We start from the raw sequence: 27,861 nt of genomic DNA, 5'->3' as shown, positions 1-27,861 counted from the left end.
GCGTTAAAAAACGGTTTGCGTGAGTTCCTTTTGCAATTGACAGCCTAGCGGCTATGAGGCAATTTCCTTCCGCTTCTTGCTTTGCCCATTGTTTGGTCAGCAGTCTGTCTGTTGAACATGCTGCAAAGTGCAGATATACTATGCTTTAGATTTGTTAGACAAAGACTTCCGTTGCAGGCCACAGATCTGCTGTAACTTCTTTCTCCCTGAAACTCCATTCACAGATATCAAAGTGCGGTGCTGTGGATCTCGCCCTAATTTCGCGTTTGAGGCAAGATGTTGCCAGTATTCATCCTATTGCTGTTGGGTGAGTACCTGGGTCCACATACTCCGCCCCGAGTTGCAATCATTTATTCTAGTCAGTAATATTGCGACAGGCGGCTGACATTGTTATCTGCTTGCGAGCTTGCGCATTCTTTGTGATCCGTGCTATCGTTTGCTTTGCTGTTAACAGCACGCAGCCGTGAACCTCAACAGTGTGGGCAACAGAATGCGAAATAACAAGGGTGGCAGAAAATTCGGTCTTTGGTCTCTGCTACTGATGGGTGTCACGTTCCTGCATGAAACCTTGATTTTGGCTAATATCCTGCGTTCTCTTTCATTCTCACTCTCTCTTTCTCTCTCTCTCTCTCTCTCTCTCCCTCCCTCCCTCTCTCTCTCTAACTCTCTCTCTCTCTCTCCCCCTCCCCCTCTCACTTCCTATCTTGCCTTCTCTCTCACACACACACAGACACATTAACACGTACACAGAAATGGAGATACGGGCAACCACTCACATGAACACAGACGCAAACACAATCTCTCTTTTTCTCTCTCTGTCTTTCTCTCTGTCTCCGTCTCTCTGTCCTTCTCTGGCTGTCTTTCTGTTTCTGCCTGCCTCTCCGTCTCTCATGCACACACACCGAACGACAGACACGAAGATAGAGATCGCACACACACACACACACACACACACACACACACACACACACTCCCTCTCTCTTCTCTTTCTGTCTCTTTCTCTTGCCTTCTGACACACAAACACGCCAAAGACAAACACAAAGATGTGGACATGCGCACACGTGCACAGAAACACACATACACATACTCTATTTCCCTCTGTCTCTCTGCCTCGCCGTCTTTGTCTCTCTCTTTCACTCTACTTCTCTCTCTGCATCTCTCTCTGCCTCTCTCTCTGCCTCTCTCACTCACACACACAAGATTGAGATATGCGTATGCAGACACAAACTCTCTCTCTCTTGCTTTCTCTCTCTTTTCACACACACACGCACGCACGCACACACACACACACACACACACACACACACACTAAAAGGAGAATGCACAAAAACCCGACAAACACTCCCCTCCACCTTTCTGTTCTCTCTCTCTCTATGTATCTATCTGTCATTTTATCTCTCTCTCACCCTTTCTCTCTCTCCATCTCTCACTCATTCCCTGTCCCTCTCTGGAGACACTCGACAGGACAAGAGGCAGCCGTCAGGAGAGGTTTCCGCTCTATCGAAAGCCCCCGTCCAATCGGTAACACTCACTCCTACTTTACCATCCATTGTGACTTCAACTCCACTCCACCCTCCCACCTGCCTCTATCTCCCCACCCCACATCGTCCCAGAAGCTCCTCGTTTACTCTTCAACGCCCTCAACGCTCGTGGGTAGGGAATTCTGAAGATTCACCATCAGCTGACTGGGCAATCAAAGAAGCTTATCGTCTCCTTGACTGCCAGACACGTTATATTGTGAAACTGTGATCCCTGAGGTAACAGTTATCCCGTCCACGGGACATATAACAGGAAATTAAGAACATAATCAAATAGCAGGCGTAGGCCACCTGGCCCTTAAAAACTAGCCAGCCATTCAGAATGCTCAAGCCCAATCGGCCCCATCTCCGGTTCTGCGCCAGTTGCAAATTAACCTCAATTCCCTGAGTTTGCAAATTGATTCTATTCTTGTCCACTTTCTCTTCAAATAACACCACCCCCGCCCCCCCCCCCCCCCCCCACCAAGGATCTAGACTCCACAACATTCCGGGTACAGATTTCCGTCCGTTTGCCATTTCCCGCAAGAAGAAAAGTTGGTGCACACTGCTAAATAACTGAATTCGAAATCTTCCCTCGAACAAATGCGAGTTCTTTAATGGAGAAGCAGTGAGAGTTCAGGGCCATAGTATTCCGGCAAGAGTGAAGGGTAACCTGGGCAAGTGCAGGGAAACGCGGATGTCAAGCGATATGGAGAATTTGATAAACAAGAAAGCCTTTGTTCGGTGTTGTATTCTGAGAACTGGGGAGGCCGCTCATGTGCATGGAACATATAGATTAATAAATAAAATAAAAGTAAGGAAGGACAAGGGGAGCCAAGATATGCCACTGGCAGACAAGGTTAATGCAAACCACAGTGAGATGGTAAGTTGGGTTAAAGTAGTGACAGAGAAACAGTTATTTTTACCAGAATTGAACAAATGTCTCCAAGGTCTCAGACCTGATACATTAACAGTTTCACCTCCCACAGATGCTGCCTGACTTGTTGAGATTTTTCAGCATTTTTTTTTGTTTTTATTTGAGATTTCCAGCATCTGCAGTTTTGGTTTTGATTTTCAGAAAATGGTAAAACTCACTCTTCTAAACAAAATGTATAAAGTAACTTACATTTGAGTGTCAGTGAACACGCTGCATTCCCCTCCTGTTGAAGTCACTTCCAATGCTGCTAACAGATGGAGAATCAGAGAGGGAAGACTTAGTGAGTCTGTGATTAGTTGACTTTGTTACATAGAGAACAGAATGATGGTTTAGTTTGCAGACAGTTTGAAGCAAATGTTTTCTCTGCTTCTGGCCAGATATAACATTTATCCCTTTCTATAACTGACAAGTGTGAAAATTCTATAAAATGTCTAGAAAATCCTTGTTGTTATCATCCTCCTCTTCTAACAGGAACACACATTCAGTCTGATGAAGGTCCATCATACTTGCTGACAATGTTAAGAACAGAAGGATTATTAGGCGAAGAGAAGGTCCCTTTCGGGACCAGGGGGAAAGTATGTGTATTAAATCAGAAGACTTGGATAAGGTCATAAATGAGGACTTCCGCTCTGTATTCCTAAAAGAGACGGTAACATAGCTGCCAATTTCAGGGAGAGAGAAAGATAAAAGTATGCACATAGGACATAGGACATTACAGCATACTACAGGCCCTTCGGCCCACGATGTTGTGCCGACATTTTATCCTGCTGTAGGATCTATCTAACCCTTCCCTCCCACATAGCCCTCCATTTTTCTTTCATTCATGCGGCTATCTCTGAATCTCTTAAATGTCCCTGATGTATCTACACCCACGATCTCTGCCGACAGTGCGTTTCACGCACCCACCACTCTTTGTATAAAAGAAAACTTACTAAGTATGTAGGAACATATTCACGTTTTAAAGGGTGATGCATGAGATGTCTTGCGAAAATACAGTTGAATGAATAACCAGGACTTGATCAATGTACCGCAGATTCCGATGAGAGACGAGGGAGGAGATTTCTTGGACCCTGACATAAATGTTCTTTAATGTTTTCTGCCAACATATGAGGTGTCGTGTGACTAGATGACTGCAACTTTCGTCTCTTTCCTCACATAGCAGCAGGAAAAAATAAAAGATGCTCAGATTGCTGAAGTGATATTTGAAATTATTAACGCATTCTGCAGGCGTACCACATTTTCTAGTAGGTAATAAAACAAGTTCATGGGTCATCTGTGGAGGGAAATGGGCAGTCGAAGTTTCGGGTCCAGACCCTTCATCTGATGCAGATTCCAGTATCTGTAGTCTTTTGTGTCTGTTATTAGAGTGGGTAACATTTGAAAGGCATTTGTCAGGATTTCGCTTGTGAATCACGCCGTTCAAATGTATTTTGGTTCTTATTGATATTATTGCAGTGAATCGAAACCTTTCAATCCATGTATCTTCTTTGCTCAATTTCCTACAGGTCGACTCGCAGAAATCGGAAAAGCTCGGGGTAAGCCCTTGCAATTAATACAACGTTCAATATCTTGGTATATTCGTTACAAACGACTGATAAAGATATAATGCGTTCGTTGGTGTCTAATTTTCACGTTGTAGATGCGACAGACTACAAGATTATGATTAGTCATTCACTTCTGGGCTCTTGATAATCTAATACTCATAAACTCCCTCGTAACTCCACGTTGTTAATCAAATACCTATTTGCCTGAATAACATCTTCTGCTTCCAACGTTTCCGTTAACACCCTACCCCCAGTTACAGAGTCATAGAGAGTCACAGAGTCATACAGCATGGAAATAGGCCCTCAGCCCGACTCGTCCATGTCGACTGTGCTGGCCAGTGAGCAAGGCCCCTCTGCCCGCGCTCGGCCCAGAGCTTTCAAAATCTCTCTTATCCATGTCACTTCTAAATATTGCTAATGTGTCCGCCTCAACCACTATTTGTGGAAGCTCGTTTCAAATAGGCACCGCCTTTTACGTGAAGCAGCTTCCCCTGTAGGCAGTGTAGCTTTGCAGCGCCATCAACCCAGGTTCAATTCCGGCCGCTGTCTGTAAAGAGTTTCTACGTTCTCCCCCCACCCCCACCCCCACTCTCCGCGTGTTTGTGTGGGTTTCCTCCGGATGCTCCGGTTTCTTCCCACATTCCAAAGACGTACGGGTTAGAAGGTTGCGGGCATGCTATGTTGGCGCCAGGATCGTGGTGACACTTGAGGGCTTTCCCCAGAACACTCAACGCAAAAGATGTATTTCACCGCGTGTTTCGATATAAATGTGACCTATAAAGATATCTTATATCCTATCTCTGATGTCCCTTTAAATCTATCGGCTCTGATTTATAACCTATGCCCTTTTGTTTTTAGCAACCCCTCCCTGGGTAAAAAAATCCATGTGTTTTCACCTTGATATTCCCCTCCTGAATTTTTTTTTATCTCCGTCACGTCATCCCTTCAATCTCCCACATTCCAGGGAGTAAAGTCCATGCAACCTCTCCTTGTAATTCCGGGTCCCAAGTCCAGGCAACATCCTGGTAATGTTTTCCTCAACTCTTTCCAGTTCAATAACATCTTTCCGAAAGCAGGGCAACCAGAACTGTACACAATACTCTGAGTGCGTCTTCACTAACGTCTTATACCACCTTATCGTAACTTCCCAACTCCTCGACTCGGTGGCCTGCCTCATGAGGATCATCATGCCAAACGACTTCTTCACGACCCTGTCTACATGTGACGCAGTTTTCAGTGAACTATCCACTTGCAACCCAAGGTCTCTCTGTTCCGTAACACTGGTCAGGGCCCTACCATCCTATGCTAGTTTGATCTCCCAAAATTCAATCTCTCACGTTTGTCTGGATTGAAAACCATTTGCCAATCCGCAGCCCACATACCTAGCTTATTAAGATAGCTCTGTAATTTTTCATAACCTTCGACACCATCTAAAACACTACGTCTTTTCGTATCATCCCTAAACGTACTGACCATGCCGTGTATATTCACATCAAATCGTTTGCATAAATTTCAAACAGCAAAGGTCCCAGCACTGACCCCTGTGGCACAGGGCTCCAGTCTGAGAAACAACTCTCGACGATCACCCTCTGCTTTCTACGAGCCCATTATGAATCCAATCTGCCGCCTCCCCCGAGATACCACGCGATCTAATCTTCCAGACTTCACATAGAACATAGTGCAGTACAGCAAAATACAGGTCTTTCGGCCCACAATGTTGTGCCGACCTTTAAACCTCGCCTAAGATTATCTAACCCTTTCCTACTATATATCCCTCTATTTTAAATTCCTCCATATGCTTATCTAGTAATCTCTTGAATTTGACCAATGTACCTGCCTCCACCACCAACGCAGGCAGCGCATTCCCCGCCTCAACTAATCTCTGGGTAAAAGACCTTCCTCTGATATCTCTCTTGAACTTACCATACATTACTTTGAAGCTATGCCCTCTAGTATTGAGCATTGGTGCCCTGGGAAAGAGCCGCTGGCTTTCCACTCTATCTATTCCTCTGAATATTTTGTACACCTCTTTCATGTCTCTTCTCATCCTCCTTCTCTCCAAACAGTAAAGCCCTAGCTCCATTAGTCCCTCCTCATAATCCATACTCTCCAAACCAGGCAGCATCCTGGTAAATCTCCTCTGCACCCTCTCCAACGCCTCTACTGAAATCCTGGAATATTCAGTATCCATTCCTGTCCCGGTGACAGCCAACTCTCTGCAAGAACCATAATGCATAGTTCCAAGCTCTCGGTTCATCACCCTTATCCCTGATGCTTCTTGCATTCAATTAAGTGCACTTCAGCCCATCCACCCTACTACCTTTATACCCTATACTCTGCTTCTATCCTGCACTAATTTTCCTATAAAATATCATTCTCCGAAGTGGACACAGGTAAGGGTTCAACAACAATTGGCTATGATACTACTCCAGGAAAAATGCTTCATTATATTTTGTTCCACCTGTTTTACTTTTGGTGAAATATATTTGAGGCAAACTGATTTTAAGTCATCATGCTATACGTTTTCCAACGTCGATGCATCTCATGAACACAACATGCGATGGGCATTATGTCTATTTTCACAAGTAAAAAAGTACAACTGTAACTGAGGTACCAATTCCCTGTGTTTGCAGAATATGTTCCGACGCCCAGCATCACTGCTGAACCCACATCTGCCACAGGGCTTCAAGGTGGCATCATGACCTTCAAGTGTAACACTGGCATTGACGGGGAAAAGCGAGTTTATTTATTCAGAGGTTCTGAGAAAATTTTCGAGGTTCTTTCCATGTCGGAGCCGGTTGTATTTTTCACACTTGCAAACCTAACCTGGAAAAGCGGAGGAATGTACCGGTGTATGTCGGAAATTTCCCAACCCAAAAGAAAAAAATCTCAGCCCAGTGACGCGTTACGATTAACAATGCTTGGTGAGTAGAAGATAAGATATCTTTACTAGTCACATGAACATCGAAACACATAGTGAAATACATCTCTTTCTTGGAGTGAACTGGGGGGGAGGTAGCCCGCAAGTGTCGCCACGCTTCCGGCGCCAACATAGCATGTCGATAACATCCTAATCCGGACGTATTTGGAACGTAGGTGGAAACCGGAGCACTCGGAGGAAATTCACGCAGACGCGGGGAGAACGTACAAACTCCTTACAGACAGCGGCCGGAAATCAACTCGGGTCGCTGGCGCTGTAATAGCGTTAGGCTAACAGCTACACTACCGTGCCTTCCTTTCAGTAGAAGTAAGAGTAGAAGTAAACCTGCACAATTTCTGTGCACGGAATCCCCCAAATAACCTTCTGATATTGGTATTGTTGTTGGCCTATTTTTGTCACATGTACCAAGATACGGTAAAAAAAAACCTTAGTTCTGCATTACATCCATACAGATCATTTCAAAACATAAGTACGTTGAGTTAGTGCAACGGAGAAGCAATAACAGACTTCAGAACATAGTGTTACAATTGCAGTTGGATGGAAAGTGCACTGCAGGGAGATAATAAGTTAAAGTGGCTACGATGAGGTAGTTTGTGAGTTTAATAGTTCATCTTTAACATCGAAGTCGTCTGTTAAAGGTTCTTGGAACAGTGAATTAGAAGCTGGGAATTAGAGTCTGGTGGTGCGTGTTTTCAAGCTTTTGTACCTTCTGCCTGATGGGACGGGGAGAAGTGAGAAAGTCCGGCGTACGAGATGTCTTTGACGATTCTGGCTGCTTTTCCGATGTAGTGAGAAGTGCAGACAGAGTCGATGGACGGATGACTGGTTTTCGTGCTGTACTGAGCTGTAACCACAGCTCTATCCAAGACTGCAAGAAATTGAAAGTCTCTGCAATTTCTTGCAGTCACGGCAGAAGAATTGTCATACCAACCTGTGATGCAGTCGGATAGGATGTTTTTAATGGTGAAGCTACAATAGTTCCATGTATGGTGACATGAAAGACCAACAAACAGAAAAGTCAATGAGCCAATAGCAAGGCTTCTCAAAATTTCCTCACTGAAGAAAAAAATTTATTCATATTATGCATTAACTTCTTTAGCCTTCTCTAAACTGTTTCAGTGCTCGTATTTCCTTCCAAAAACAAGGGGAATCACAGTACCTTAGTCGAAGGTACTGTGTTTTCCCTCTCGCACACACCTCATCTATAAAAGACAGATGATTGGATTCTGTGTTGTCCAACCAGATTTACCAGCTGCACACGTGTGTTCCCTTGTGTCCAGCGGAAAGGGGAGAAGACATTGACAAATGAATATGGGGCGACGTCCAGTTCGATTTGTCATTAATATCCCCAGAAATTCACAGTACAAAATATTAGCGGCACTTTTCTCTGTTCAGCACTTCACAAACCCACGCCTGCTTTAATTGATTAACAAAAGCTAATGTAATTGAAACGTTTTGTTTATCTATAATCATAGTCGTGGACATTCCTATCACCAATGAGGTGTCATTGCTGGCAGATATTATCTTGGATAATTCCAGAGGTTTCTTGAACAATGCTTAATACAATGTGTAAATTGAATTAATACTTCATTGAAAATATTTCAAGATACTTGAGCATTATCCAAAGAAATTAAGGACCAAGATGTTTGAACCCCCTTTAATAAACAGAATTGCAGGTAGAAATCGTGAATAAGAGGCCTTTATCACTCTAGTATCAACAGGTATCAACAACTCTATATCACTCAATGACTCGGACCAGATGCACGAAGCACTGAATGAAATTGGTACTTCCAATCAAAATCAAACAACAGTCATCTTTCGGAATAGTTTTAGGAATAGCTTTGGCAGCGGCACCCCTGAGCAGCGTTATTTTCACGAATACCGGACACCAGCGAGATGTTCGGGTTCCAGGAGGGCGGGTCTCACATGTGAGAAAAAATGTGTCTTCAGTGGGCCACTATCTCTTCATAAACATAGAACATCGAACGTACAGCATAGGAAGAGGCCCTTCGGTGTCTGTGCCGAACATGATGTCAAATTAAACGCTACCTTTCTGGCTATTTTCCCTCTACTCCCTATGTGCTAACTGTCCATCTTAACGTCTCTGAAACGCCATTATCTTATCTGCTTGCACCGCCACATCAGGCAGCGCTTTCCAGGCACCCACTTCTCGCTGTATAAAAATATGTGCTTCGCCAATCTGATTTAAAATTCATCACCCCCCACCCCCGCCCTCTCGCCTTGAAGTTGTGCTCTCCAGTAATGAAATATCTACCCTGGTTAAAAAAAATCCTGACAGTCTACCACAACTGTGCCTTCATAACTTCAGCCTCCGACATACTAGAGGTAAAAGATCATCTGTGATCTTGTTCCAACGTGGGCAAGACCCTTGTGTTGGATGGTCAATTGGTTCTCCTCCATATCATTCCTTTATTTTTATGTTCTGGAGTTTACAAAAATGGAAAATAGATACAGTAAATGAGTCAACATAATTTCGCAGGAAGAAAACTTCCGGAGAAATAAGGTCAATGCAAGTCCAGCATGTGGAACACCAGATAATGCTATTAAACATCGTATAAAATTAAATACGCAGTCTCTGTCAATATCGTGCGGTATACAGTGCATGCATTGAAATCAGCATGGAAATATTTGGTCAATCCAAACACATACATGCTGATAACTGAAGCGAAACGGCAAGTCGTTATCTTGTTGTAGATCGGGAATTATGTTTAGTTCGTTAGGACACTGTGGTAGGAAATTGTGGCAGGAGAATGCGATAGGCAGTCCCACCCTCGCCAAAGGTCCACACAGACTTATGATATTCAGTTCCATTAGCAGGACATAACGAGTGATCTATTATTGTGAAACTGTTCCTGCAATGTGATAACCTATGTTGTGCATTCTTCTCAAAGTAGAATTTCCGGCAGATTGCATCGCAGTTCAGATAAACAGGAACAGAATGAGATGTATAATGTTTTGTTTGCGCATTCTCCCTGTAATTGCTTACCCTGGGTGCACCGGTTTCCTCTCGCATCCTCTCGCATGCAGGTTGCCAGATTCATTGTGCGTTGTAAATTCTCCCTAGTGTATGAATGTGCTGCAGAATGCGCAGAATATGGTTTGAATAAAAAGGGATAAATGCCGGGTGGGTGCAAGTGGATGGTTGATTGTCGGTGTGGACTGGGTGGGTCGAAGTGTCTGCTATTTGTCGCTGTAACTTTGTATGACGATAGCCCGGAAGAAAGAGGAGCAACATTCGGCCATTCGGTCCATCTGTCTGATCCGCCATTCAATCTTGCCTGATTTCAACCCAATTCTCCAGCCTTCACCCCGTAAACCTTAACCTCCCACCCACCCATACCAATCAAGTACAGACCAAACTCTGTCTTAAAAGCACCCAGTGACTTAGCCTCCACAGCCCTTTGTGGCAACGAATTCGACAGAACCACCTCCATCTGCTGAAGAAATGCCTCCTCCTCTCCGTTTTAAACGGACATCCATTTATTCTCAGGCAAGGCCCTCGGATATTTACTACTGACGGAAACATCCTCTCCACGTCTAGTCTATCCAGACCTTTCAGTTTTCGGCAGGTTCAGGCACAGCTCCCCACCTGTCCTTCTGAACTCCATCGAGTACACGCCCAGAGACGTTAAATGCCCGACATATTTTCTGCATTTCATTCCAGGGACCATTCTTGTGAACCTCCTCTGGACCCTGTACAAGGCCAGCACATCCTTACTTAGGTATGGGCCTCAAGGAATCGATAGAATACAAGGCTTAATTTAAGCAGGAATATTTGTTTTGATTTACATTTATCATTGCTGGTAAAATGGTGATTAAAGTTGCTCAACCCGTGACATTGTTATCCACAGGCATCCAAGCACCGCTAAGCATATTGCGCCCACCTGCAGCCGAAGTTTCTAAGGGCGGGAATCTGAACATGATCTGCACAGCGAACGCGGGAGATAAGTGCTTCTTCTCTACGTACAGAGATAATCGATATTCGCAATTCCACCTGGGGAAAAGAAGGAACAATACCAGCATTTCAATGCTGAACTTAACTCGTAGCGACGCCGGGAACTATACCTGTTATTGCCTGGTGGAAGTGAACGGTATTTTTGCATTCTCGGCCCCGAGTAACCTCATGGAATTGACGGTGATTGGTGAGTTCAATGTTAACTGACGTGCAGGTGACATGGACGCGTGTTGCCACGCGATGACAGTAGTTATCACAAACTTGTCCAGATGGTCTAGTGGGGCAAGGCACAGATATTGCTGCATGATGCGGATGCTGCTTTTTATAGACGGGGATCTGTATCTGTACCTTCAATGCAGTAAGCTGCCACGAACAGTGTTTCGTTAAGGACCAGAAATTTATTTCTTTTCACACAGTTAGTTTTTTGTTTGTTCTTTTGCTGAGGGCAACGGGTTAACGTGGCCCTTCTTCTTTGAATCATTGTCATGAGATTCGAGTCGTCCACATCCGTATCGGCTCAACGCGTCAACTTGACAGCTCGTTCAACACTTCCCGTTCATCATCTTGACAGTTCTTCCTTTCCACGGCGCTATCACATCAGATTATATTTCAGACTCCGGAGGCGGAGTCGAAACCAGAATTTTCTCACTCAGGGGCGGGGTATTCGCCAGCAGAGCAACAGTTGATAATGTTGAAGCTGAACTAAAATTGCATGCTGGTCATCCAAAGTGCGTAACTGGTATTGGTATTGGTTTATTATTCTCACTTGTACCGAGGTACAGTGAAAAACTTGTCTTGCATACCGATCGTACAGGTTAATTCATTAGACAGTGCAGTTACACTGAGTTAGTGTAGAGTGCATTTGGGTAGTGCAGAGTACATTGAGTTGTACAGGTGAAACAATAACAGTGCAGAGTAAAGTATCACAGCTACGGAGGACGTGCAGTGCAGGTAGTTAATAATGTGCAAGGTCACAACAAGGGAGACTGTGAGTTCAAGAGTTCATCTCATCGTACAAGGGAACCGTTAAATAGTCTTATCACCGCGGGATAGAAGCTGTCCTTAAGCTTAGTGGGATGTGCTCTCAGACTCCTATATCTTCTGCCTGATGGTAGAGGGGAGAAGAGAGGTTTACCCGGGTGTGTGGGGCCTTTGATTATGCCGGCTGCTTCACCAAGGCAACGCGAGGTATAGACAGAGTCCATAGAGGGGAGGCTGATTTCCGCGATTCGTCGGGCTGTGTCCACAACTCTCTGCAGTTTCTTTAGGTCCTGGGCAAAACAGTTGCCATACCAAGCTGTGATGCATCCAGATAGGATGTTTTCTATGGTGCATCGATAAAAGTTCGTGAGTGTCGCAGGGCACATACCAAATTTCGTAAAACTCCTGAGGAAGTAGAGGAGCTGCTGAGCTTTCTTGGCCGTGGCGTCTACGTGATTGGACCAGGGCAGACCATTGTACAAATACAATACTTGGAAGGGGCAGGACCGCGCCTAGCAGAAATAGTGGCACAGTTCATGAGGCCATCATCTTTCAAAACTGGAGCCTCAGTTTCAGTCTTGCCCTCTTGTGCAGTTAGCATAGAGTTTGCGTGTTCTCCCTGTGATAGCGTGCGTTTCCACATGGTGCTTCCGTTTCCTCCCGCATCCCAAAGACGTGCGAGTTGATTGGTTAATTGCCGCTGTAATTCCCATACAGTTCGTAGAGGAGGGATGGAATTCCGGAGCGAGTTGATGTGAATGTGGGGAAAGTAAATGTTGCATTAAAGTGGGATCATGTCGGGTTACGGACTTTGTGGGCCGAAGGGTGTGTTTAAATTGTTTATCTCGGATTCTCGCCGTGTATCCTGATGCACAGGGAACAGCGGTAAGTGCGACTTGCTTCAGCAGAGGGTGGTAGTCAATTTATCTGCAGCTTCATCCCTTGAAGCATCAGTCATGTTCATGAGGTCAGAAACTATTTGCTGTAATGTTGCGGTAAATGACAGTTAGACATGGATGCAGCGCTGAGATGCATGTCTAAATTTGGACTGATATTGGAGAGCATGCATTTAAGGTGAAAAGGGGGAAAGTTCACAGGAGATGTGCGGGCAATTTTTATTAAATGGAGAGTGGCCCTTGTCTGGAGTGCGCAGCCAAGGATGGTGGTGCAGGCAGATACGAGAGAGACATTTGAGATTTGACGACCATGGTGCCTTCCCAGCTAGTCCCAATTCCCTGTGCTCGGCCTATATCCCTCCAAGCCCCGCCCCTCCATGTACCTATCCGAGTTCTTCTTACGTGATACTGTTGTACCTGCCTCAACCACTTCGTTTGGCAACTCAATGCACATATTCACACACTCCGTCTGGAAAGAAGTACCCCTCAGATCCTTTTAAAATCTTCCCCGGTCACAGTAAATCTATGCCCCCAGTTTTGGACTTCCCTACCCTGGGGAAAAAACTGTTACCGTCCACCTTATCTATGCCTCTTATATTTTTAAACACTTCTATAAGGTCGCACCTCATTCTCCTACGTTCCATGGAATAAAGACATAGCTAGACCAATCTCTTTCTTTTCTTCAGTCCCTCGAGGCCTGGTAACATCCTCGTAATCTTTACTGCACCCTTTCCAGTTTGACGACGGCTTCCCCATAACAGCGCTTCGCAACTGTAAACAGTTCTCCATGTGCGGCCTCACCAACGACTTACACAACTGCAACATAACGTTCCATCTCCCGTCCTCAGTGCCCTGACTGATGAAGGTCAGCATGCTAAACGCCTTTTTCTCTCCGCTGTCAACCTGTTACCTCTTTACACGTGTCCCTCTAGTCCATTAAACCTCCTCCTGTCCTACCATTCATAGTATAAGTCTTACGCTGTTTTGACTTTCCAAAATGCATTACCTCACACTTGTCTGCATTGAAATCCATTTCCAGAGTACTTGAGCATTGTTTTTGAATGCAGGTAGCATTTGGAAAGTAAAAACTATTTATTAGAGCAAAGGGCTAAAGAAACATCGCTGATCACATGATTGTCGTAAATTTATGGCACACAAACACCCAGAAAACAATTTCGCCAGAGTATTTGCAATTTATAAATGAATAAAAGGGTGAAAGATAGATACATTTTATGTTCTAACTGCGATGAATAAAATAGTCGAATATCTCCCGCCTCTTAAACGGATAGGGGTAAAATTTCATCTCCACTAAGTCATCCTGCTACTTTAGCAGAAACTCCTCAATATATTCTGTGCAACATACTCAGGTCGTAAATGATGAAAAAAAAATCTTCAGGCTAATTATAAAACTGGAAGGTGACGAAAACAGTTTGAGATTAGTCCTGATTAACATTTACACTGCTAAAATCCAATACAACTGACTTTATTGCAATTACTTGTATTCTCAGAAAATATTCCGAAACCCAACATCACTTTTGAACCCACGTCGGGCATCGGACTTCAAGGAGGCGTCATTCTCGTCAAGTGTGAAGTTCCCATTGCCGGCGAGAAATTGGTGTCTCTGTTAACAGGTTCCAAAAAGATTTTCGATATTCTCTCCCTTGCGGAGCCGGCAGTATTTTTCACACTTACCAATCTGAGTTCTACAAGCGCAAGAAATTATCGATGCATGTACGAAATGTTACTACCCAAGAAAAGCAAATCGGGTCCAAGTGATGAGATTCAATTAACGATCCTTGGTGAGTAGGATTAACCTTGTGAAATTCAGTTGACTGCCAGGGCAGTTGTCATTGCGAACATGCAATACTGTGGATATTCATACAAGGGTTGTGTGTCATGATATGTTGTATCCAGTTGGATGAATCGCAAGCCTCCGAGAAATTTCAGGGAGCCTGAGGCACATACTGGACTCTGGGCTCCATATGGACCTACTGCCATGTCTCTTTCCACCGAACTTTACGGCGTTCAGATATTATCACTCTTCCGCACGTAGCCCATGTACCCTTAAACATACTGATCGAATCGATTTTCCGCTTCCTCAGAAGATGAAACTGCGTATTTTGGCTGATTATGTACCAAATTGTTGGTGAGATTTGATGCATCTGGGGGATTATTCCGGAAGGCCTAGACGGTGATTGAATGAATATCACGTCGGTGCACGTCGTAATTTGGCAGTGTGGTTGAGATGTATTTTTCCCGAAACTGTGTGCAATTTCAATCCAACATCATCGTTAAGTTTTTCTGTTCCGTTACTTTGACCTTCGACTCTACTTCATTTTCCTCCTTGTAACTTGTAACTCCTCTCTTTTTCCAATATCCTTTCCACAGGCTTTTATATATTAATTGACGAATAAAAGAACACAATCATAATAGTTGACTGGAGAAGAACATAGAACATAGAACACTACAGCACAGTACAGGCCCTTCTGCCCACGATGTTGTGCCAACATTTTATCCGGCTCTAAGATCCACCTAACCCTTCCCTCCCACATCGCTTCCCACTTCTCCAACATCCATGTGTCTATCTAAGAGGCTTTTAAATTTCCCTGATGTATCTGCCCCCATAACATCTGCCAGCAGTGCGTTCCACGCACCCACCATTCTCTGCGTAAAAAAAACTGTCCCTGATAGCCCCCTTATATCTTCCTCCAATCACCTTAAAATTATGTCCCGTCGAGTTAGCCATTGTCGTGCGGGGGAAAGGTCTCTGATTGTCCACTCGATCTGTGCGTCTTATCATCTTGTACACCTCTTTCAAGTCACATCTCATCCTCTTCCTCTCTAAAAAGAAAAACTCCAGCTCGTTCAACATATTCTCACAAGACGTACCCTCCAATCCATGCAGCATCCTGATAAATCTCTTCTGCACCCTCTCTAATGCTTCCACGTCCTTCATATGATGAGGCGAGCAGAACTGAACACAACGATGATTTACGACTCTCCGAACGAAGAAATTACCCTTCATCTTTTTTTTTCTTAACTGAGACATAACTTATTCTGAATCCATACATTTGCGTCCTGGACTACCACAGTAGCTGAAAAGCGTCCTTTCAATTTCTAACCAGTAGATGTACCTCAGAGTACTCCATTTTTCGATAATATCCAACCAGTAAATTCCAAAGAGAACAGAAGCACACTGCTCTACAGGTCCACAAAAGAGAGAACTCGTCATCCTATAAATGTACCTTTCGCCTTCTCTTAACTGACCTATCCAAATGTCTCTTAAACAGTGCAATTGTACCAGCCTCTGCCACTTCCTCTGGCAGCTCGTTCCATATACTCACCGCCCTCTGTGTGAAAAAGTTTCCTATCAGATGCCATTTAAATCTTTTATTTCTCACGTTAAACCTTTGCCCTCTAGTTATTGACTCCACTACCCTGGGGAAAAGACAGTGGATATTCGCCTTATTTATTCTCCTCACGATTTTATACATCTCTATAAGGCAGCTGCACCAGCCTCCTGTGCTCCGGGGAATATCATGTTCTTCGCCTGTCCACCTTATCATTTTAACTCAAACGCTCCAGTCCCGGGAACGTCCTCATGAATATTTTCTTGCACCATTTGCATGTTAGTGACATCCTTCCCATATAGACATAGAGATGGCACTACACTGAGAACTGAAATGAAGTGATGCTTACTTGAATGCGGAAGTCTGCGGGATCTTCGGTGTTCTTCATCTCGGAGGGCTGCGGCATTCTTTCGCTAATTTTGTTCAAAAGTAAATTCCATATGACTTGGTAGTGGATGAATCCTGGGATAGGGTATTAGCATAAAAATATGACGATGGGAGATCAGCCATGACACAGAAGGAAAAAGCAGACGAATGGTCTGCTCCTCTTCTTATGACTTTTCCTTCGTTATGTCCAAAAGTTAAGCTCGGAAAACAAATCATTCCAGATCATATTCAAAGAGGAAAACGGCCCAGATGCCGAATGCTCTATTTATTCTCCTATATCTCAAACTCTTTTGCCTTATTGGCAGTCTTGGACTCTTGGCAGTGTGGAGGATCAGAGGGATCTTGGGGTCCAAATCCATAGGACGCTCAAAGTGGCGGCGCAGGTGGACTCTGTGGTTAAGAAGTCATATGGTGTATTGTTCTTCATCAATCGGGGAATTGAATTTAGGAGTCGGGAGGTATTGTTGTAGCTATATAGGTCCCTGGTCAGACCACACTTGGAGTACTGTGCTCAGTTCTGGTCGCCTCACTACAGGAAATATGTAGAAGCCACAGAAAGGTTGCAGAGGAGATTTACAAGGATGCTGCCTGGATTGGGGAGCATGCCTTATGAAAGCAGGTTGAGGGAAGTCGGCCTTTTCTCCTTGGAGAGACGGAGGGTGAGGGGGTCCTGATAGAGGTGTATAAGATGATGAAAGGTATTGATAGGGTAGATAGTCAGACGCTTTTCCCCAGGGCTGAATTGGTGGCCACAAGAGGACATAGGTTTAAGGTGCTGGGGAATAGATATAGAAGAGATGTTAGGGGATAGTTTTTTTTTTACTCAGAGAGTGGTGAATGCGTGGAATGGGCTGCCGGAAACGGTGGTGGAGGCTGATGCGATAGGGTCTTTCAAGAGACTGTTAGATAGGTATGTGGAGCTGAGTAAAATAGAGGACCATGGGTCAGCCTAGTAATTTCGGCACAGCTTTGTGGGCAAAAAGGCCTGAATTGTGCCTGAATGGTCTATGTTCTATGTTCTTCTTCAGCTTCTGAAATTGATCGAAACCATAGGGGAAAAAATTGATGAGTCAACACAACGACGTTGCTTGAAAATTCCCGTATATACAGGGCCAATGCAAGTCTGAAAGGCTCAACATCAGAAAAACGTCTTCAAAACGGTGCTTACTTTTAATTGGCCATCTCTCTCATTATCAACTATCCAACATTGCAATTTAGTTCTTCAAAAAAAAACAAGGACATATGTGTCGACACAATTTCATGCCCATTGACAAATTGAAAAGGATACTCATTATTTTCTCATTTTTCAACCAGAGCAGTGGAGGAGCAGAATACATTGTTAAAAAGTCAGTATGTTACGAATTAGATTGGAGGGACGCGCAGTGAGATTATCCCACCCTTGCCACAACATAATATTCAGTTCCATTGTGAGCGTTAGAGCTTGACGGGTTAGGACGAGTGCTCGGAGACAACAACCGAGCAATTTAATCACACTGACCGTGTCTCTCCAGCGGAATGTCTCCACTTTATATCTGAACTCAGACAACAAGAAACAGAACAGATTATATACGGTGGGGAGTTGTGCGTTCTCCCTGTGAATGCTCAGGTTTGATCTTATGTGATTGTTGGTGGCTTAATTGGCCACGGTAAACTACCTCTCGAGTGCAGTTGAGTGATAGAATCTCTGGATGAGTTGAGTGCCAGCATCTCTGGGAGAATATAGGGAATAAGTGCAGGTTGAATAAATGCATGTAAATGAGTGGTTATTGTTCGGCGCGGAACCTGCAGTCTTGAGCTCTGTTGTCTGTTTCGTTACGGTATGTCTCCATTACGCGTTGACTCTTGATAACTCTAAAATCCATATGGTAGAAGATTCATTTATGCAGGATGTTCTACATCCATCATCAACCAACTTCAGATGGTGCCTAGTCATGTTTGCCTGATTCTCTCACAGATGTCCAAGCACCGTTGAGCATCTTACACCCATCCTCAGTCAAGGTTACTGAAGGCAGCAATCTCCACTTTACCTGCATAGCCGACACGAAACATAAATGTTTCTTCTATGAATATAGTGACGAAGAATATTCTCCATACCAGCCGGCAGAAGAAAGGAACAAAACCACCATTTCAATGCCCAACCTAAGACATTGCGACACCGGACATTATGCATGCCATTGCCTCGTGGAGGTGAACGGTAGTTTTGCATTCTCGGCTCTGAGTAACCTCATGACGTTGACTGTGATTGGTGAGTTTGCTTTTAACCTATCTGTTTTACAATGCAATGTTCGGAGACAAGTGCTTCCTCGCGGTGGTCCTGGAAGGCCAAACTCTTGTAAGGAATACATCACCGAATATTGGGCAAGGCGCACGTGTTGTTGTATGATGATGTTACTGATATTTTAAGACAGGAATCTGTGAGTTTACTTTGAGTGCATCAAGCAGCGGCGTGTTTATAAACAGATCGTTTACTTCGCAGATGGTGTTAAGTTGTGCTTTTCCCCTATTTCACTGAAGGAACCGGTGTAACGTGACCGGGCATCTTTGAATCCATGCCATGAGCATTCATCGACTACCCCTTCGCCTTGGCAGAGCTTCAATGGCATATTAATGTTATATGCCGTGTAACATGCGTGTGTTTTGGGCGTTTGAACCCATAACATTGTGACGCAGTCATAGCGCCATAGAGCCGTAGGAGCACACCACGTCCATGCCGACCATTTTGCCATGTGCGTTAATCCCATTTTCCCGCATTAATACGGCATCCCTTTTTTGTCTTGCTGCTTTAATGTCTGTCTAAATATCTCTTAAACACAGTGATCGCATCTTGGGCAGGGATAGGAAATGCTCCAACATAGCAACAATTGGGAAAACTCAAGCTGACAATGTATGGTGGCGTTGCGACGTAGATATCGGTGGAAGTGTGCCCATGTGCGCCTGAATTCACATTGCAACCGCTCTGAGTCTGACTAACTTTATTAGATGCCGCGAACCAATCTATCGTATCCCGCTGCTTCAACTCCAAAAGCATCCTCCAGGTTAATTGAAGACAACAACGCTGCGGGCGCAACTTTCATGTCATATCAGAGACAGGCCCTTCAGCCCAACTCGCCAATTCCGACCAAGATGTTTACGTAAGCTAGGCCCACTTTCTTGTGTTTGGCCCATATCCATCCAGGGCTTTTGCAGATTGTCACCGTACTCGCCTTTACAATTTCCCTGGCAGCTCCTTCCACATTTCCCCTACCCTTTGTCTGACAGTTGCCCTAGGGCCCTTTTAAATTTCTTCCTCTCTCACCATAAACTTCTGCCTTCTAATTTTAATATCCCCTGTATTGGGAAAATAGACTGTGACCATCCACTTATTGTAGTCCTCTCATGATTTCATATACTTCCAAAAGGTAACCCCCCAACGTCTGCGCTACGTGAAATAAAACGTCCAAACCTATCGAGCCTCTCCTCATACCTCAAGCCCTCCAGCCCTGTCACATATCCGTGAATCTTTTCTGCATCGTTTCCAGCTTAGTTACATCCTTCAGAAAGCCTATGGGCCAGAAATGCACAAATGTGATCTCACCAACGACGTGTACAGTTGTATTCAATGCCCTGACCCATGAAGGCAAGCAAGCCAATCGCATTCTTCGCCATTCTGTCTACCTGTGTTACGGCTTTCGTGGAACAATATACCTGTACCCCTGTCCTCTCTGTTCTGCAACATACTGCAGGCCCTCCCATTCAGTGCGTACGTCCTGAGCAACGCACAAAATGCTGGAGGAACTCAGCGGGTCAGGCAGCATCTACCGAGGGAAATGGACAGTCGACGTTTGGGGCCCAGACTCTTTTTCAGAACTGGAAAGAAAGAGGGGAGATATAAGGGGGATCTCAGGGGTATGTTCTCACACAGAGAGTGGCGGGTGCGTGGAACGCACTACCGGCAGAGGCTGTGGGGACAGAGAGATAGGGGACATTTAAGAGTATCTAAGAGTCTATCTGACACATGAATGACAAAGAAATGGGGGGATACGTGATGGGAAGGATTAGCTAGATCTTACAGCAGGATAATATGTCGGCACAACATTGTTGGCCGAAGGGCCTAACTTTGCTGTAATGTTCTATGTTCTATGGTCTGTCGCCAGTATAAAAGTGTGCGGGAGGGGTGGAGCAAGAGTTTGCGGGTGATAGGTGAATCCAGATGAGAGGAGAACATCAGTAAGTCCTGCCCTGGTTTAGCGGACAAAAATGCAACACCTCGCACCTGTCCGAGTTAAACTGCATCTGCCTCGCCTTTTCCACTTCGTGAGTTCCCCTAGATCCTGATGTAATCTTAGGTAACTTCACTCTCGCTGATGTTCGGGTAAATGCTCTTCAGGCAGAAATGCAGGACTTAGACGTCTCTCCAGGCTTTAACTTGAAACTACAGTGCGCTTCAGTTCAATTGTTAGCCAAGAAAAACACGATGATGGTGGATGAACTCAACACGCCAGGCAACATCCGTGGAGAAAAGCAAGCGGTCAACGTTCCGCGTTCGTCAATGTTCCGGATTCAGACCCTTCTTCAGGCCTGAAGATAGGAAAAGGGAAGCCCAATATACAGGACGGAGAAGCAGGGCAACGATAGGTGGACACAAGAGAGGAGGCAGCCGGGGTGGAGGGCGGGAGGGGGGGTCGCCTGGTTTTTCATCTAGATCCCAGAATCTGCAGTCCTTTGTTTTTACAGTTGTTAGCCATGTTAGCTTCTATGGATGTCCTTTTCTTGATGGTAACAACAGTGCCCTGGGCCTTATTTAATCACAAGTGTATGTACAGGATTGAATTAACTCAATCTTGGCGATCAGCACCTGATAAACTGGAAGTTAACGTGAGATGTTTTCCCTCCAAACTGGAGGTACAGAGGACTGAGCAAACGCCAGTCCTGTCTTTGTTCTTTCGTTCTCTCTCTCTCTCTCTCTCTCTCTCTCTCTCTCTCTGTTTATCTTGAAGAAAGTAATTTAGAATTATCTTACGATTTTATTGCAGAAGGCGACAAGGCCATGTCTGAAAAAACTGAAACGGACGTCAGTAAGTACGATGTCGATCTTTCACGTATGTAATGGTTTCACGCAACTGCATGCTTTACAAAGATAAACAGATAACTACAGCGCGGGTTCAGTTAAATAGCTATGTGTTGATCACAATACCCAACAATATGGATTGTCCATCCGTCTTCATCTCACATTCCAAAAGGAATCGTGTTTCTCCCTCAAGAAGTTACAGAATTTCCCGCTAGCATTTAATCAAGTATTCAATCAACCCGGAAAAGTGTGACGTGATTCACTTCGGGAGATGGAATCTGAAGGCAGAAAGCAAGGTTAATGGCAGGACACTTAGCAGTGTGGTGGAAGATAGGAATCTTGGGGGTCCACGTCCATAGATCCCTCAAGGTTGCCAGGCAGTTCGATAGGGTTGTTAAGAAGGCGTATGGTGTGTTGGCCTTCATTAGTCGGGGTATTGAGTTCGAGAGCCGCGAGGTAATGTTGCAGCTCTATAGAACTCTGGTCAGACCACACTTGGAGTATTGTGTTCAGTTCTGGTCGCCTCATTATAGGAAGGATGTGGAAGCTTTGGAGAGGGTGCAGAGGAGATTTACCAGGATGCTGCCTGGATTGGAGAGCATGTCCTATGAGGATAGGTTGAGCGAGCTCGGGCTTTTCTCTTTGGAGAGGAGGATGAGAGGTGACCTGATAGAGACGTACGAGATGATAAGAGGCATAGATCGAGTGGACAGTCAGAGACTTTTGCCAGGGTGAAAATGGCTGACACGAGGGGGCATAATATTAAGTTGATTGGAGGAAAATACATGGGGGATGTCAGAGGTAAGTTTTTCTTTTACACAGAGATGTGTGGAACGCTCTACCGGCAGAGGTGGTGGGGGCAGATGCTTTGGGACATTTAAAAGGTTCTTAGATAGTCACACGAAAGATAGAGAAATGGAGGGCTATGTGGGAGGAAAGGGTTCGATAGATCTTCGAGCAGAATAAAATGTTAGCATATTGTGGGCCGAAGGGCCTGTACTGTGCTGTAATGTTCTATGACCTATGTAAGAATGATAAATCACCTGCTAGGTGCTCAGAGAAGAGCAGTAAATGCAATTATTAGGAAAAACTTCAAATAACCCTGAAATATTTTCATCATCAGGTCATGGAGGCCTTCTGGTAATAGCTATGGCCGTTCCAGTGCTCCTAGGGCTTATCGTGATTTTTGCAGTACTGGCCATCTGCCTGTCGAAAAAAGGTAATTTCCTTCAACAATGGTATTCACTGGCATAAGTTATTGTTATTTTACTAGTATTCCAGAAATTTCCCCTTGAGAACAGCAATGCCTTTTGAAAGCATTGGGATGCAGATGAACAGCATTGACAGCAATGTTTCCTCAATGTTCCCTCTTTACAATATCGGTGCGCATATTCATATGAATAGATAAGCTTGCTTTAGCCGGGGTTTTATGATGATTATTATGTAAAAACAAATTGGAGACAAGGAACAACACAGCATGGAAACAGACCCTTCGGCCCAACTCGTCCACGCCGACCAGGGTGTCTACCAACGCTGGTCCCAATTACAGCGTTTGTCCCATTCCCCACTGAACTTTTCCTTACCATGTACCCGTGAAGGAGTGTTTTAAATCTTGTTATTGTACCTGCCTCAACCACTTCCTCCGGCAGATCTTTCCATATTCCTCTCTGTGGGGAAAAAGCTGCCCTTCGGGTGCCTGTTAAATCTTTCCTCTCTCACTTTCAACCTTTCTCCTATATTTTTATAAGCTTTCGCTTCGAAAAGGGACGCATTAGCATCTGTGTCTCTCTTGACTTTATACACCTCTATAAGGCCACCAACCACCCCACCCGCCCCCCCCTCCCCCGGCCACACAGTCTCCTGCACTCCAAAGGAATAAAGTCCTCGCCTGCCCAACCTTTCCCTGTAACTCAGATATAACATAGAACACAGAACATTGCGGCACACTACAGGCCCTTCAGCCCACGAAGTTGTGCCGACATTTGATTCTGCTCTAATATCTATCTACTCATTCCCTCTCACACAGCTCACCATTTCTTAGTCATTCATGCGTCTATCTAAGATCTTCGAGCTCTGGCAATATTCTCATGAACTTTTCTTGCACACTTTCCCGCTTTTAATGAAGTCTTTCATATAACAGGCTAGCCAAAACTATAGGTAATAACACTGTGTGTACAATTAAGCTGCAGATGACAAAGAGAGTGCACGGACTTAGGTTTCTGAATGCAAGAAAGGTAAATTAAAAGTCATTTTTATAAAGAAAGTCCACACTGTGACTCAAATCATTCTACCTTTGTGTTAAATTGGCATCTTGACTTTATATTAAAGCCCTGAATGTTTACAATGAACGAACGTTCAACCATGCGATGCAAAAAGAAAAAAATTTGAGATAGTAGTCCCTTTTCTAAAAATATTGTATTCCGGAATTGTTTCTTGAAAATGTGATTCAAGCTTTTTACTTCTAACCTACAACATGAATAATATTTGTAATATAAATAACAAATCACGGTTGGTATGAACGAACGGAGAAGTTCATGAATTAGTGCAGGAATAGCACTTTATTTCTGCGTTTTCCAAATTTTGCCATTCAAAGTATTGTCATTGTATCCGGTAACTGGAATTACTTTGGGAAATTGATATGGGAGATCTTTTTTTTAATTATGATGTGTAATCGAAAACAGTAATTCTGCAGTGACGCCCTTTTATTTCAGATCCAGATCAGCATTAAATGTCCACTCCATTCCGAATGGTGAGTATCCAAGCTTTTCATGTGAAAATGAGTAGTGTTTCTAGTATCTTACATTCATGATACAATTTATCGCTCTCTGTTATACTTCCTCACTGGGGCATAAAATAAAATATTGCATGTGGAAAGTACACAGTAAATAACACAACCCTCAGAGCACCGAAATACAGAGCTCCTTGAAAGTAACAACACAGGTGAATACGACGGCTTTTTTTAGGACGGGGCATTGAGTATAACAGCTGACAGGTCATTATGCTATTGGTATTGGTTTATTACTGTCACTTATTCCGAGGTAGAGTGAAAATCTTCTGTTGCATACCTTCGTACAGATAAATTCATTACACAGTGCATGAAGGTCGTACAGGGTAAAACAGTAACAAAATACAAAGTAAAGTGCCACAGCGACAGGGAAGTCATTTCAGGCAGACAATAAATTTCAAGGTCATAACAAGGTAGATTGTGAGGTCAGAGTCCATCTCATCGTATAAGGCAACCGTTCAATAGTCTTATCATCGTGGGAGAGAAGATGTCGTTGAGCTGGTGGTATGTGCCCTCAGGCTCCTGTAAATTCTGCCTGATGGGAGAGGGGAGAAGAGGGAATGACCCGGGTGGGTGGCGTCTTTGATTATACTGGCTGCTTCATCAAGGTAAAGTAAGGTATAGACAGATTCCATGGAGGGGAGGCTGGTTTCTGTAATGTGCTTGGCTGTGTCCACAGCTCCCTGCACTTGATGCTCCTATGTAAAACATTGGTTAGGGCACATCTGGAGTATTGTGCGCAACTCTGTTGGCCGTATTACAGGAACGACACGGATGCTTTTGAGACGGCTCAGCAAGATGTTGCCGAGGTTTACAGAGCATGAGCTATAAGATAAAACTGCTCAAGGTCGGATTGATTACCTTTGAGCGATAGAAGCCGAGTGAGACGTGATACATATAAAAGAAATATATCGGGCGGTTAATCAGCGTCTCCCTCAAATGTCAAATACTGGAGGGCATCGATCTGAGTTGAGCTGGGAGATTCAAGTTGATTTGCGAGGCAAGATTGTTTTGTTTGCAGAGAGTGCTGTGTATCCAGAACGCGCACCCAGCTGAATTGATGGAAGCAGATACGGGAGCTACGCTGCAATAACACATACATTGAGGGGAATGGAGGGATCTGGATCATGTGCATGCAGATGGGATGAAATTTAATTGTTTTCATTGCAGGCATAGATATAGTGGGCAGCCGGTCCAGTTCCTGTGCTTTAGTGCTCTGTGTTCTATGTGTTAAAATTGCAAACAATGTCCAGGTTTCCGTGCAGCCAGATAATGATGGAAAGTTAACTTTTCCATCAGTTCACCACATCAGAACAGAACGTTTCAAAATTTATTGTGGTACAACGTGTTGTGAATTATGAATAATATATCGAATAAGGAATATATACCAAACTATGCACTATTCTCTCTCCCAATTAGCAACTAGAAAGCATTTCATTATTTCTAGTGAAGACGTGCATGGAGTATTTGCGTAATTGCATATTTGATCGGCAAATGCCACGCGATACCGGAAAAATGGCACCTGACTTCCGTTTGCAAGGTTGAATTTCTTCAAACCTTCACACTATGTCCTTCAATACTGTCACAATATAATTCAAGGCAAAAGAAAACAAGATGAAATTCTGAGAGGTTAATCAACGCGACAACAAATGCAATGTTGGTGACATCGTGACTTAGTTAACCGATCAATATGCGCCGATATATTCCTGTAAAAAATAAAGTTGAGCATAGTTTCACAGAAGCTAGATCTAGGAATAACCCACCAAGCTTTCTAATGTCAATATCAGAGAATGAATGAACACACACCTACTGTTTTCGGTTCCACGTTGCAGAACTTCGGTTGTCAAATGCCACACCAGATGATTAAAGACAAGCAGAGATACAGCAATTAACCCCTCTATTATGCTTGTTACAGTGATCCCATCTCAGTGCGTATCATTATGCAAAAGAAACATTTGCTAAATTATTTCTCAGAATCGTACGCATTCTTTTATTTGAATTGTTGGGTCACTGCTATTTTAATGTGGAATAAGTGTTCAACATATCAAGTCACAGTATACACGCTGCGTGTTTGTTAGACCAATCATTGCTCTGCGAGACTGAAATAAACATGCTGCTCGTGAGATAACATCGCAGTCCAGCAGCCCTTCGGCCCACCAAGACAATACTGACCATCAACCACCTATTTACACCAATCATGTACTAATCCCATTTTTGATCTCGACACATTCTCGTCAACTCCCCACCAAGCTCCCCCACCCCCACCACTACGTTTCGACCACTCACCCACACACGCGGCAACATACAGCGGCCAATTGACCTCCAGACCCGCACGTCTTTGGGATGTGGGAGGAAACCGGAGCACCTGGGAGATGCCCACAGGTTTACAGGGAGAACGGGCAAACTCCACACAGGCAGCACCCTCCGCAGTTCGGGACTGAACCCAAATCGCTGAATCTGCGAGGCAGTGGCTCCACTAGCTGCGTCATTATACCTCTAAATACCCCAGAGGCATTAATATGTGTCAAACAAGGGTTCAGTTCAAACAAAGAATATCTGGGCATTTCCCATAATATCGTTTCTGTTATTTTCCTTACTTCCTGGAAAGCCATTCGGCCCACTAATTCTATGCCATATTTCAGAATAATCCCATAAGTTCCATTCAACCATCCATTTTCCCATGATTGATTCTCTCTCGCATGCTAACCAACTACTCCAAATTAACATATCACCCACCTGTAGCGGGGTAATTTATAGTAACCAACAATACGGACAAATGGCGTACTTTATGGCATGTGTAACGAAACCGGAGCACCCTGGGATAACCCACACAGTCACAGTGAGAACGTATAATCTCCACGCAGACAGCACCGGAGGTCGTAATAGAACACGGTTGTCTGGGCATTTGAGGCCGCTGTGCTAACTATATTGATACGGAATGCCCTGGGGGGACTTCAATCAGTTTGGACGCCGAACGCATCTGTGCATAGAGAAATTAGTTTTGAGATGGCTGTTTGTCAGGAGTATGTTCGTCCGCCACTTCCCACTGAAGGACATCCTTTTTGTCCGTGCATCAACGCATTCACTGCCCATCGTCCTACCCACTGTGACGTTACAGAACGTAATGCGTTGCAGGTCGGATCGGAGAAGAACTGGCTTCACTCTTCGTCCTCAAGTGAAATCAAGGCCTTTGCTGATCGACATCAGCCGAGGAAAGAAACTCACTTCATATCCAGTGTAGTAGTTAGCATAACGGTATTACAGCAGCAGCGACCCGGGTTCAATTCCAGCCGTTGTCTGAAAGGAATTTGTCCGGTCTCCCCGTGTCTGCTTGGGTTTCCTCCGGGTGCTCCAGTTTCCTCCCGCATTTCAGAAGACTTACGGGTTAGGAAGTTGCGGGCATGCGATATTGGCGCGGGAAGCGTAGCGACACTTCGGGCTGCCCCCCCCCCCCCCCCAGAACCATCTGCGCAAAAGATGTATTAAACTGTGTGTTTCAA

At 44.4% G+C, this 27,861-nt stretch overlaps 1 protein-coding gene across 2 annotated transcripts; it reads left to right on the top strand.

Moving 5' to 3' along the window:
* The first annotated feature begins 115 nt into the window (after positions 1-115).
* Positions 116-27,861, top strand: LOC127566447 (immunoglobulin superfamily member 1-like). Of its 2 annotated transcripts, none has more exons than XM_052008879.1 (10): positions 116-307; positions 3,960-3,989; positions 6,632-6,922; positions 10,812-11,102; positions 14,301-14,591; positions 18,484-18,774; positions 21,542-21,583; positions 22,700-22,795; positions 24,288-24,325; positions 25,781-27,861. In XM_052008879.1, the coding sequence occupies exons 1-9, from the start codon at positions 277-279 to the stop codon at positions 24,302-24,304; spliced, it is 1,380 nt and encodes a 459-aa protein (XP_051864839.1). In that variant the 5' UTR covers positions 116-276; the 3' UTR covers positions 24,305-24,325; positions 25,781-27,861. The 2 variants fall into 2 exon arrangements, with proteins under 2 accessions (XP_051864839.1, XP_051864840.1); XM_052008880.1 differs by lacking the exon at positions 116-307 and adding an exon at positions 1,677-1,757.

Source organism: Pristis pectinata, chromosome 41, assembly GCF_009764475.1.
Source record: "Pristis pectinata isolate sPriPec2 chromosome 41, sPriPec2.1.pri, whole genome shotgun sequence".
NCBI lineage: Eukaryota > Metazoa > Chordata > Chondrichthyes > Rhinopristiformes > Pristidae > Pristis > Pristis pectinata.
The sequence above is the reverse complement of the archived record's forward strand: the minus strand, read 5'-3'. Positions and strand labels throughout refer to the sequence as shown.

What these genes read in the sequence shown, in the direction of transcription:
- LOC127566447 (XM_052008879.1), top strand. Translation starts at nt 277, where the DNA reads ATGTTGCCAGTATTCATCCTATTGCTGTTGG. An exon ending in CATGGAATTGACGGTGATTG is followed by an intron (nt 11,103 to 14,300) that starts GTGAGTTCAATG and finishes TTGTATTCTCAG; the next exon opens with AAAATATTCCGAAACCCAAC. An exon ending in AAAAACTGAAACGGACGTCA is followed by an intron (nt 21,584 to 22,699) that starts GTAAGTACGATG and finishes TTTCATCATCAG; the next exon opens with GTCATGGAGGCCTTCTGGTA.